Source organism: Gouania willdenowi, chromosome 13 (assembly GCF_900634775.1).
Source record: "Gouania willdenowi chromosome 13, fGouWil2.1, whole genome shotgun sequence".
Taxonomy (NCBI): Eukaryota; Metazoa; Chordata; class Actinopteri; order Blenniiformes; family Gobiesocidae; genus Gouania; species Gouania willdenowi.
This window is the reverse complement of record NC_041056.1, coordinates 38,745,250-38,759,299: the sequence shown is the minus strand read 5'-3', so window position 1 is coordinate 38,759,299 and position 14,050 is coordinate 38,745,250. Positions and strand designations below refer to the sequence as shown.

General features: G+C 36.3%; 1 protein-coding gene across 3 annotated transcripts in view; it reads left to right on the top strand.

The window, feature by feature from the left end:
• Positions 1-14,050, top strand: part of clcn2c (chloride channel 2c) — a 203,909-nt gene that overhangs the window by 95,246 nt on the left and 94,613 nt on the right. For 2 of the 3 annotated variants that reach the window (XM_028464291.1, XM_028464289.1), the window contains exons 3-4: positions 9,851-9,982; positions 11,958-12,086. In XM_028464291.1, the coding sequence (XP_028320092.1) occupies positions 9,851-9,982; positions 11,958-12,086 (261 nt within the window). Of the gene's footprint in view, positions 1-9,850; positions 9,983-11,957; positions 12,087-14,050 lie in introns of those variants that run through there. The other variant, XM_028464292.1, reaches the window with a different exon arrangement.

Below are 14,050 nucleotides of genomic sequence, written 5' to 3'. Positions count from 1 at the left end.
CTCCTTTCCGTCAGCCCGCCTTCATTCACAGACTACGCGCTTTTTGGCTCCTTAGGCGCGGTGGGCGTGTCAGAAGCCTGGACCGGAGAATACGCGTAGGAGAGAAGTGCGTAACTGCAGGTGCGCAAAAAAGTGCCCTTAGTGAATCCGCCCTTCAGTGGTAGAGGATGTGGGCGGGGCTAGAAGCGCTGCTACAGATAACATTGTCTGACCCAACTTATCAACTGTTAGGTAGAAAGATTATTTCAAACTAAATTCATCACCTTCATCAGCTGCTCTGTTTATTTAATGCCACAGATATTCTAACTATTTTACACTGTTCAGTTTCCACTTTTCTGGAATGTTCTGTACTAAGTGCTGTTTTTTTTTTTTTTTATTTTAATACAAAAACGCATTTGTTTTCGAAAGTTTGCAAAAAATCCTGAAAAGAATGAATATAGCTTAGTTAAAGTTAAATAAAGTTTGTGCTTTGTGAACAATGCATTCATATTATTTAGTCATGTTGCACATTATGTTAGCACTCAGTGATAAAAATGATAAACACTATTTATTCATTTATTGTCATATACCAAAATCCATTTAAATTGAAACACATTGCTTCTCATGTCAACTATTGTTATGCAATTAATTTAGATGAATCATTTTTTTTTTATTGAGTCTCACCATGTGTAAATAGTATGTTTTATGTTTTTATGAAGTCTTGATTTTCTCCTTTTAATAGAATGCAGATGACTGTGTGTTTTCTTGTGTATCCTGCTACACAAATACATCCCTATACAGACAATATACAAATCTAAAATACAGTACATCCACTCTCTTGTACTGTTAATGAGTTCTACGGAAATGTTGCACACAAATTTAGGGGTGGCCCAACAGCAAACACGAAATGCTTGTGTGTGGTTATTAATGACACGTTGGTGTGCACAGCTCTGAGCGTCTGAGCGCAGATACTCCATCACACCTCATTATGCAGCAATAAGACAGTAGCCACGAACATTAGTGTGAAAATGAGAGCAGATTCTGCAGAGGCCGTTGCGGCACATTTAAATAAACATCTTGTCCCCGTCTCTCGTTAGCATAGGGAGCACATCAGCCTGAACGAGGAGGGAAGAACACATTCATAAATGGATGAAGAGGCAGCAGGAAAAAGATGCTCCAGCTGACTAAACGGAAACGATCATTTGAAGTACAAGAGAGAATTAGATCACTTGCTAGTGTCTTATATCACCAATTTCTACATGCTCTCAGCCTTTCAACGCTGATTGGTCAAAGCATTGCTCAATAACAGCCATGCGTAACGGCATGAAAAAGTGGAACAGAAAACAGCATTTTGTATTTGGCACAGCAGAAACCTGAATAAAAATAGATATAACACTAACAATGATTGGAATAAATTTGTTCCACACTTGTTCCCAAACTTATGGAAAATGTTCATACATTAGTTAAATTATTTCTGCTTTTATAGCTTTTGTTAATGAGAATTGGCTTTATATTTAAAGTAAATCTCTAGTTTTTTGGCGGACAACAGATTTCTGTTTTTAAAACATGATTTATTGTCACTCAGCATCATATATTTCCAAAAATCTGTAACCACTAAGGGTTTTACTTTAATCTGAACAAAAATTAGTCATATAGAAGCTTTGAAAAACATTATTTGCTATGGGTATGTGATTTTGGCTGGGGCTTAAGAGGTTTTAAGGAACCCTTTGAAAGCTGCAGGCAATGGGCTCGGGTTCACATAATATTGTTAAAAACTGCAGATTTAAAAATGCACAGCTATGATTATGAACATTAACATCAAATAAATCAGCGTCATTAATTGATTTTACATGTAATACCATGACTTCAAAGGTTCCTTACTAATGTTCATTAAACTAAACATTAAATTTGATTTTATTATTTTTACTCATGAATGGCTGATGCATGTTTGTTTAGAAACTCAAACAGAGCTGATACGTTAAATTACATTACAACAAGGAGTTCAAAATTAACTGGAATTAAAATAAATACAGTTAAATAACAAAGTGAATCAAATGAAATAAACTTGCATTAAGAAAAAAAAAAAATAATAATAATATTGAATAAATAAATTAGGTATCTTAAATGCCCAAAAGGCATCAGCAGCTTGACACACAATAAGTGGCTGAAACCAAAAATGAGATAACCAAGGCCAAAAACTGAAAACTAAGGAATATTCCATTTATTAGTACTATTGCATTTATGGCTTTGAATGTTACCGACCTCACTAAAATTAAAACATTACAATGTCATAAATTAATATTAATGCTTCAAAAAATAAATAAAATATTTATTTAGCAGTGACATTCCAACAATGGACAATATATTATAAAATAAAATATTAAATATGTTTAACTTGACCCATTCATGTATACATTAAATAATAAAAATGTACAGGCCTATAACGAACTGGGCTTCTGAAAGAGTCAAATTAAATCAGTTGTAATGAAGTGCAGATGATAGGAAGATACAACTTTAGCTCTTTGACATGACACCGATATGTATTCGTCTGTGCACGACACCGATACGTGCGCTGATAGACTAAACGTGCACTGACAGACTAAACGTGCACTGACAGACTAAAGCTGAGTTCATGCTGCTGATACATAGTCAGAATTTCTTGGTTTTATTGGCGGTGGCGATGCATACCGCCACCAAATGTACAGGAATTGTAATAAGCTACATTCATAAAGTGAGGACGAATAAATCTGTTTGTGGTGGGCTGCAACAAACACATGAATGTATGGGAAACACTGCAGTGAGGATTGATGGACGGCAGATTACGCAGTAGTTACGCCTTCAGTGTTAGTGGCTCTGCACCAAGAAGGGTTGTTAGGATGTCAGCCTTTAGAAAGGAAGGAAAAGGAAAAGTATCTCAGCCTCATAATGTCTTTCTGTTTTTGTTTTTTATGTGTTAGTAATTTAAAGATTTACATTTTGTAGGTAAGACAAATCACTTTACAATATGTCTGCTTTTAGGCAGCAGGATTGATAGTTGTTATTATTGATAATCATTGACAGGGTTCTCACCAGGAATTTTTCACAGCATGGGGGATCGTGCACAAACGCGAGCATGGACGCACACTCACACATGAGTACGCGCACACATGCACACACACGGAGGAAGCACACTGTAGCGCTTTAATCGGGCCAAAAAAAGACCTGGCCCGAGAGAACACGACCCCAACCTGTCCAACCTGAATGAAACCAATGTCTCTTTAAGCCCGAAAACATTTCAACCAGACAGTATTCACATCCGTGCATGCGCATCTAGAATGATTCGTTGTGAGTTAGAAACATGACGAGCAGCTTCATGTGCCGCTACATGCTACGTATGGTTGAATATTTATATTGGACGTAAGGAGCTACATTACAACATCGGGGGCCCCTACACTCAACAGCACTGGCAAGAACCTTGACTGACCATATTTTAAAATGCTTATATACTTTTTTGAGCCACAACTTTTTGGGTTTTTCCAGACTTTGTGGCAAACCATGAAACCTTTTGCGAAACACTGCAGCTCTTCTTTTCTGCCCCCTCAGTCTGAGATTGTTTAAACCACTGACAGTCCTCAGAAAGTTTGCAGTAACACAGGCTAATAGTACATAATTTATGGGCTATACTTTGAATGCAGTTAGACACAGTGTGACCTGCAGAATATTCTTGATGAAGGACCTGATGCTCAAGTCTTGGTGCCGCATTAGATCAGCTAAGAACTGAAATCAAACTTATTCAGGCTTGTTTAATGAAGCAAAATGAGGATATTCAAGTGGTGCGACATTTCTCTGCTCTTCTGCCACTTGTTTTTTACGTATAAATTGCTGCGTTACATATTCAGTCGCACTATTAGTCGGTGCCAGGTGGTGTGTGGGCATAAAGGAGGGGGTAGAGAGAGAGCTAGCAGACGACACATCAAAGGAAAGAGATGAAAGTAAAGGGGGAGGAGAGAGAGGACAGAGTATTAAATGTGGTTTATAGGAAAGAATGAAGAGCAAAGGGTAGCATGTTGTTTTTTGGTGCGTGTACATACATACAAGTATCAATAATAAAAATAATGCACTTTATTGCTTTGAGTTGTATTTTATGTAGAGTCCATAAACAACTTTTACACATAATAATTATCTATTAATCAGAGAAAAATGACTTCTGAAACTAGCCATGAAATATCATAAAGAAACATGTCTCATCCTTTTGAAAAACAATCTGTATAGAATCATGGCTGTACGTATGCGTATATACGTATTCGTACATAGTATACATGTAAGCACATATTTTCACTTGTATGTCACCCTGATTTAATATTTATTCCTTAACTCGTAATAATCCAGTATTTCTGATTCTGATACAATCACATACAGAAATCAAAGCACAACAAAGATCTATGTCTGCAATCACGTGGGAAGATGACTCCTTAAAAGGGTGTCCTGATCCGATGTTGATATCTCATATCGGTCGATTTCAGCAAAAAAAAAAAAAAAAAAAAAAAAAAAATTGGCCTCCTTGTAAAATCTACAATATTATATACATACAGTATATATATATATTTTTTTTTTTTTACTTTATTAAATTGTAGAATATTCTTGCGTTTAAAGTTAAAATGTCTGTAACTCGTCCTCTATTGCAGTGATCAAGCCTTTTCTAACATTTTGCACTACAAAACTAAGTAATATATAAAAGTATGTATGATACACATTGATATCGTATTGATATCGGGCAATATTTAAGACTGGTATTGGTATCGTGTCAGAGGTGATAAAGTTGTATCTCCCTGATGGGATCAAAGGAGAATGGCTGTATTTTTGTCACAGCTTTTTTTTTACTAGTGTTTGTTTGCTGGTAATTAACAAAGTGCAGCTACTGTACCTTTTGTTTCCATCTCAGTAACCACAGAGTGAAACTACATGACTAAACGTTACTAGTTTTCATTTCAATACTTTCCCTCCATCTGATGCTTTTTCTTTACTTTTGGACTCTTAAGCGTTGGAGTTTCGTGCTGCAGAACTTTACTGAACTAGACGTGGTTTGTCATTCGTTTGATTAATGGTTTCTGTCAGAGCTGGAGAAAGAAGTGAAGTTCTGAGAAATGAATGGAGAACATTTCTAGCAGCACTTCTAGCCCCGCCCACATCCTCTACCACAGAGAGTGGTCGACTGTCCACTACAATCATTTATCCACCAACTTTGTTCATTTGTTACTCATGGTTTTATTCATTTTGGCTCTGAACCCTGTCATCTTGTTCAGTGTGGATTGGAGACGCTGCCTGCTCACAGCATGTAGCAGTTAGCACTGTCAGTGTCCACGCTAGCTGTCCATGCTAACTGCTACATGTTTAGCATTGAGGTGCTAGCTGCTACATGTTTAGCTTTGAGGTGCTAGCGGAGGCTAGAAGAGCTCTGGTAATCCACAAACTCTTTCTTAAACACTTTACACAAAACTGGGCTTTTGTTTTCCATCCCATGTTATTATTTAAACTATAATTAACTCCCACGAAGCACAGGAATGACTTCTCCTTAGGTTCTCTTATTGTAGCCGGTGCATCAGTATTATAGGTATACTGGGAACTCGTGAAATGGGAAGGGTTCTGCGTTTAGTGCGTTATTTTTCTTTAATGAATTAATCGCAGTCAAAGCGTTAAAGATGCGTCTGTATTCTAAATTAAACATCATCTGTGCAAAATGTAAAACTTTTTTGTTTTGGAAAGAGTGCCACATTTATTTTTCACATTTTGTCTCAAATAACAGAACATATCACATTTTCAATGTTGGTGGAAAAAGCCGAGACCAATGTCAACCAATATTTTTTAAATAATTTTATGGCAAATGTCATTGGGTCTAGATCTCTACAAACTGAACAGTAGTCATGTATGTTGGGGTGATAGTAGATGTTGGAAAACCATCTTAATGATCTACTAAAACATGTTTGACAAAACCCTAATTCATAACAATAAGTAACTCTAAATTCCTCTTTAACAGATCTGAATTCCTGCAGCTGTACCTTCAGGTGATGACTTATAGCTGACTCCCAAAACATTGACATTTTCTACCTCACGACAAAAACCTGAAGCACACTGAGGCTAAATATTTCCGTTCATTCACCAAATTTCAAAGTTCTGAAAGTATTTGAAGCAAAAAAAAGTGACAAAGTAGAAGATCCTCATGTGCTCAATTGATCCATAAAACACATTTCCTGAGACCCTCCATTGTGCTACTGACAAAACTTCCTGTTAACTTCAAAACAAGAGCCCTATTTACAAAAACGTTAAAAAAAACTATTGGAAGATAAGAAGTCCATCCATCCATCCATCCATCTTCTCCCCCTTAGCCGTTTGCGGGTCGCGGGGGCAGCATCCCCCAGAAGTGAATCTTTTATTTTGAAAAGGCGATGTTTGATTTTTAGCTTGAAGCTGGTCCCAGGACAATTTTAGACTGCGCACAATGCATCATGCTATAATTAAGTATGACTAGTGTGCCCACCGTGCATACTTCTGGGTATTTCTCGCATACTCAATCTTTTCATACTATCTAATATATATATATATATATATATATACACAGTGTATATATTTTTAAAACAAAAGCTGTCCTACTGATAACAGTTCAATCACTACAACTTATATCTGAGATATGAAGTGTGTAATAAAGTCGATGTTGGACTCAAATGGGGGCTAACTTCAGCCTCCCTTACAAAGATTTAAAGATATCAGAAAGAAAAAAACTCCCAGCGAAGGACACAGAAAATATTTTTGACACACCATGACACGCGATCAGTACGTTATGTGACACACACATTTGTTCCACATGCTGCAGATGAAAGAAGGCAGAGACGGTTCAAAGTGACTGTGTTGGAGGCTCCCTGCTGATGTTCAGGGTTGTCTCCATGTAGAAGATATAAGCCTTAGCAAGTGGATGGAGGTGGAGATTCCTCTGGTTGTGTGTATCCTCTCACTGTTTGCTCTCAGTTATCTATACTATAAATCAAGGGAGGTCTGCGTGCGTGCGTGCGTGCGTGCGTGCGTGTGTGCGTGCGCGTGCGTGTGTGTGGACCAAATATCTCCCCGACGCGGTGCCAGTTCGACCTGAAACTCGGTCGACGGGTTCCAAATACCCCGAGTGTGTGTATCTGTTATTTTGGAGTCATTTGGTCATTTCAAAATGTTCATTTTAATTTTATTTCACTTCTGGACGGCCCCGAAATGAAACCTATTCAGCTTTTGACCTCAGGGTGTGAGGGGGCGCTAGCGCACCATCTATATCTATTTCACTACACAGCTCCTCACGCGAGCAAGAGTCACGTGTGCGGCCACTCCTCCTCCACTTCCTCCTGTGCCATGCTATTGTTAGCTTCTCAAATACGGAGCTCTCTGAATAGATCATTTGAAACCATCAGCCACTGGTCAGTCTTCTGCAGACACGTTTCCCATTGTTTAAACCATATAACTGTTGTTCAGTAACGCGCTGTTTCACTAGAGTCGGTATTGACCTCAACCTGTTCAATTCTCCATCTGGAAAACTGCAGATTTTCTGTGGTGCCGTGCGTGGAAGTTAAGCTCTGACCACTCGGTTTGAAGGTAAAACGTGATTTTTGTTCTTTTTTAAAAAGAGCTGAATTGTACATAATACTTTAATATACTTACTCACTCATGTAGTTTGGAGTTTTACGTTCTGTTTTGCGCAGTTTTGTTGTTTTTCTGATTGGCGCTACAATGTCCATGGAGTTTGGTTATCAGTGTCTCAAACATTTCACGGAGCACAAACACAAGGTATTTATTCATTTATAATAAAAAAACATACCAAATGAGTAAAGTAAAACACAAAAAATGCACAAAAAGACAACTGAAAGAATAAAAATACACAAAACTAAATATTTATACAAAAATACACAAAATGACTCCAGAATCACACTACAATGGCAACAAAAACAAAAAATTTACAAAAAATGCACAAAAACACAACAGAAAGATACAAAAATACACATGACTCCAAAAAACATACATTACAGAAAAATACGCCAAACAAAAAAATATAAGTGAGTAAAAAAAAAAAAAATCAACAAACACATTTATCATGCACATGTCCCATAGAATTAAACCAGGAAAATTGCACCAGCATTTATACCCCTTATGCTCCCATATGAATGCATACTTCCGACGGGCACATTTTAGTCCTTCTCTCAAGGCCTGGTGGCTGCAGCAGATCTTTTCTCTTTTTCTTTTTCTTTTAATAGTCAACCCACTTATTTTTTACTGTAAACAATAATCTGTGTGGTCTGCCCTCCTCTAATATCTTGATAGTTTTTTTGTGAAACTGTATTTCAAGAAGTTGAAAGGAATAAAAAACCCAACATAATACACAAAATAACTCCCAAAACACACAAATCGACAGCAAAATACACAAAGTACACAAAAACACAAACAGTTTTAAAAATACACAAAATGGTAACAAAGACAGTCACAACAACCACTTAAACAAACAAAATGACACAAAAACACATAATGGAATAACTCCAAAGACACACAAACTGTCAACAAAAATGACAGGAACATAAAAAATAACAAAAATACACATAATGACTCCAATAACACAGAGAAAGATTAAAAACTGACAAAACCACAGACCTTTCCCCCCTTTATTAATGCTCAGATTTGATTGGTCATTATTATAAATGCTGACATTGATAATGTGGCCCTCGGAGCACATATGTTTGTGGCCCCCTCTGTGATGGAGTATACACACCTACCCTATCATAAAAAAACTAAACAAGGCTCTGTAGATAATATCACAAAAAATAATTTGGAAACTATCATTAATAATATTGTTTTGAAAATACATATTCAATATATTTCACACAGTTTATACATGCATACCAAACATATATGTATATATATATATATATATATATATATATATATATATACATGGAATAAACGGCTGTGTACTAACTCCTCACAAGTCAACACAACCATTGTAGAACAAGGAAGAATATATCAAAGTATGTTTTTACTATTTGTTTATTTACTCCATTAGAGTACAAATATCTTTCATAGACACAAGCACTTTAACTTTTTTTTTTTTTTAACACGACTTTTTACTAGGGTTCGGGTCAATTATAATTGTAATTTTGTAATTGATAATTAATTACAATTATGACGTAATTATAATTGTAATGTAAAAAAATTCTGTTGCTGTCATAATCGTAATTAAATTGTAATTGAGTTTCGATAATTGACTTTGCGTATGTAATTGCCATGAAAATTCCATAAAAAATGTCAATTATAATTTACCGCAAAACTGGGTAATCATGTTACAGTTCTATGCACAGTTCTACACATACAGTATGTAGTTAACAATTAAAATATGTTCCATGATATCAAGCCTTCCCACATTTTACCATTTAAAAAAATCAATTGAAGTCGAGGGGTAGACTGACACAAAAAAGGCTCAGACGCCCACACCAAAAATATTAAAAACTATATTTTCATTGATTATGAATCCTAACAAGATGACGAGGGGACTGCCCTTGCTTCCATACTGCTGCTGGACTGCTTCAACTGGTTTTTAAAAGTGCTCAGATCGGCCGTAAGTGACTTAAGCGGAAAACCCTGGTCCCTTGTTGAGTCTGAATATGTGTAATATTAATAATATAAAGTCTATTTAAACACTAACAATCTCTGGAATAACATTACAAATGCTGTTAGGTGGAAAATATCAACAGAGTGAACGTTTGTATCCCTCTCAACCTTGCTTTTTACCCATAGTGCTTAGTGTTTTTCCTGACTAATGTACATTTTTGTGCCATCCTAATGTTCTATTTTCTCCCCTCGTTCACTGTAGTCTGCACCGTTCGCTGCCAGAAGTTCCTGATCTCTCGGGTCGGGGAGGACTGGATCTTCCTCATCCTGCTGGGACTCGTCATGGCCTTGGTCAGCTGGGCAGTCGACTTCTGCATCGCCATCTGTCTACAAGGTGAGGGGGCGGGGGCACCTGTAGGAAACATTCCACTGTAGGGGACAAGTGGAGGGATGATGTGGATAAAACAGCACATATGGGAGGAACTAGGTGAAAGCAAATAAATGATGAGTCATTGTATGGCAGATAAAGCAAGTTTCCTACTGTGGGAACCAGAATATTAACCAATATGAAGATTAATAGAGGCTACAATAAAAGGTGTAGTCTGTTTTGTTGTTTTGTATATTTCTCTCGCATTTAATTATTGAGGATGCAGGAGGCATTCTCACCATTGTTTTCCATTTTTCCTTCCTTCTGCGTTGACTCCTACGCCGTTTTCCGATTTTGATAAATAAGATATCAAAACGTTCAGTAAGTTTCACAGAGATTTATGCTATTACTTTTATAATTTGTAACTTTTAAACTTTTTGACTTACGTTTGTTTTTACCGTTCATTTCTATTGGACATTTCAGCTTTTTTAACTTTTCTAACGAGCCCTTCATTCCCAGCTCGTGCTAGGTTAATGTTTAGCTAATGCTAGGTTAATGTTTAGCTAATGCTAGGTTAATGTTTAGCTAATGCTAGGTTAATGTTATTGCTAGGTTAATGTTTAGCTAATGCTAGGTTAATGTTATTGCTAGGTTAATGTTTAGCTAATGCTAGTTTAATGTTAATTCTAGGTTAATGTTTAGCTAATGCGAGGTTAATGCTATGTTAATGCTATTACTAGGTTAATGTTTAGGTAATGCTAATGCTATAGGTTAATGTCAATGCTAGACTAATGCTATTGCTAGGTTAATGTTTAGGTAATGCTAATGCTATAGGTTAATGTCAATGCTAGGCTAATGCTATTGCTAGGATAGTGGTAATGCTAGGTTTATGCTAATTCTATATTAATGCTAATGCGAGGTTAATCCCATTGCTAGACTAATGCTAACACTTGGCTTATTTTAATATTAGGTTAACGCAAATGTTTAGCCAATGTTAATGCTAATGCGAGGTTAATCCCATTGCTAGACTAATGCTAACACTTGGCTTATTTTAATATAGGTTAACGCAAATTTGACTCTCAGATCAGACAATCACATTTTGGGTGATAAAAGTTTCCCATTTCTATATTGGAGAGTTTCTGACAGCTTAATGTAGAAAATGAAAAGATGAATTGAATAAACAACAGGCCTGAGGACAGAATGAGTTTGATTGACAGCACTGTCAGCACCTGCATCTCCTCACGCTGTAAACAAGGAGCTTCAAGGGAATATGTCCTTGTTTCCTGGGATTCTTTATACTTTTTATTGGTTTGATCTTTGTAAACCCATTATTTTATGAATAAAATCATTAGTTTTATGTTTTAATTTTAATAATAATGTGTTTATCTGCTACTTTAAGAGGAAATAAATAAAAAAATAGTAATCATAGTTTCAGACAGGAAGCTACAAATTGAAATGAAAGCAGTTGCTACTATACTGTGTTGGTGTGGGATGTTAATGGTTCAGTTAAAACGTTCATGTTTTTATTTTTAAATGTGTTCACTTTAAACTAATGTACAGACTCACTTCTTCATGTAAGTGCTAAAAACAAATTAAGCCTTCACAGAAGTTTTGTCAGGAATAAATAACATATTAATACAATGTCCCAAATACATAATTATTCTGAGGCAGTTAATTTGAATTATCCGTTGTGCTGGATAAATGTGTCTAATTTCAGTGAACAGCTCAAAAAATGTCCAATTGCCATTATTAGTGCATGTATTAGTGTCAGTGTTTTTAACATTTGTCTGTAAACACCCTCCATGTCAGTAGGTGGCAGTAGTTAGCACCACAAAGTTGTACTGTGATGTGATGTGTGAATTGTAACTATTGTGACTCACAAAAATCATTAAAGATTGTGAAAGAAACTACAAATGCACGATACATGTTACACGTCTATAGTTAATGTTATTTTGATTTTGTGTGTGTGCGTGTGCGTGTGCGTGTGCGTGTGTGTTCACAGCACAGAAGTGGATGTATGGAGGTCTGGACAGCAACGTGTTCCTGCAGTATCTGGCCTGGGTCACTTACCCTGTAGTCCTCATCACCTTCTCTGCTGGATTCACACAGATCTTAGCCCCACAGGCTGTTGGTAGGACACACACACACGTGCCACAAGTTTAATGTAGAGAACTTAAGTGATTGCAACCTACGTAGAGGATAACCATGATTTCATTCCAATGTTGGAATGAAATCATAGAGTCACTTGGAAATAAAGGGGGTCACCTAAAATGTCAAGTAGTAAAAAAAATAAAATGTGTTGCTCAATACAATTTTTTTTTATGGTATGGACTGTATATTTTTAATTGTGCAAAAATAAATTAAAAAAAAAAAAAAATAGATAGATAAACAACATTACAGATATATTTTTGATTTTATTTATTATTATTTTTCTTTTTTGCACAATTTAAAAAAAAAACACCAATAACACAGAAATAGATATTCAGTGCAAGAAGAGGGAGTAAAATTGTGAATTTGTGATATAAAAAATTAGGTTACAATTAAGTTTAAAAAAAAAAAAAAAAGGTTGAGGACTGGGTTTAAATTGACTGATTTTTGGAAAAGTTGCTCTAAACACAGAAAAAAAGGACATATGTTTCCCAACTGCAGCATTTCCAGCAGCTTTGGGATATTCTAGGTTTTAAGCTTTATCTGGTTCATCTGTCGTACATACAGTTTATCACATTTGACATCCATTAATTATCAGATGCTTATGCAGATGATGTCAGTGATCAGCCCAAAACTGTCCTTTGGAGCAGGGGTTCTCAACCTTGGGGTCATGAAACACTGGGATTGGGTCTCCAAATGCCTTCAAGAAACTAGGAATATTTTTTGAACAAATTGAGCCCATTTTTACATATTTTTACCCTTTTTCTGCAACTACACCAAACTTATCATAGTTGAACCTATTTTCATCACTTTTTCTTGCCATATTTTTGCTTCTTTTAATGCATTTTTGCTACATTACTCCTTTGTATTTCCCTTTCACTCAGTTTTCTGTACATTTTTTCAACTTTAAAGACATTTCTGGCACTTTTAAACCCTTTCCACCACTTTTCCCATCTAATGTCGCATTATGTTGACCCCTTATTGTCCTTTTTACCTCTTTCCTCATATTTCATGCTTATTTTTGCTAATTTAACCACATTCATGATCTGCCATGTCCATTTCTTAGCAGTTTATACTAATTGTGCCTAGTTTTTGACACTTTGAACCCTTTTTACTACTAAATCTGGCTTTTTCAGCCAATCTATTTTGCGAATTAAACAATTTCTGTGGTTTTTAAAATCCAATTTCACCAACATTTCCACCAATCTTTTGTCACTTTTATTCCTTTTATTCACTTTTATGATTTAAACAAGGATTTACATCTTTAAGATGGCTGTATCCTATGGCCCAAATATTAACTAATTCAGTGCCAGCCATTTTCAGATTTTCTATATTTCTGTCTCATAAATGCCTTTCCTCCTCTCCCTCTGAGCTCTGCTGAGCATGGATGATCTCTCATCCAAAGGTGCGCTGCTACCTCCTACATGTCACCTATTATTTTGCTATCTGGCTCACAGGCTGGGGGTATTTTTTTACCCCCCCTCTCCTCCCGACACGCAGGGATGACCCATTAGCCCTGTTAGTTGATGGTTTTATCTCACCATCTCAACATTATCAATAATCTATTCATGACCACACATGCTCTGTGTTAGTATGTGGAGCTCTGAGCTGCTGGGTACGTCACAATATCACTCTGTAGCGCCATAATCTCCCTTTTTCCTGCTTCTTCCTCCTTTGCTGGGTAGCATCAGTGGCTAATCTCTCATCTAAAGGTGCACTGCTGCCATCTTGAGGGCACAGTTGGTCACTGCAACACCCCACACCTTAGATATTGATGAGGGACCTCCGCCAGGGTGTTTTCTAGTAATCCCCGTGAAAAAAACGCAAATGAGGAGTTATCTCATCAATGGCACTGAGTGAGTTAATGAACTCCCTGGATAACAGTGGCTATTATTCAGATAAATAAATAAATGTGGTTATCACAGTTTCATAGAACAATGGACCATC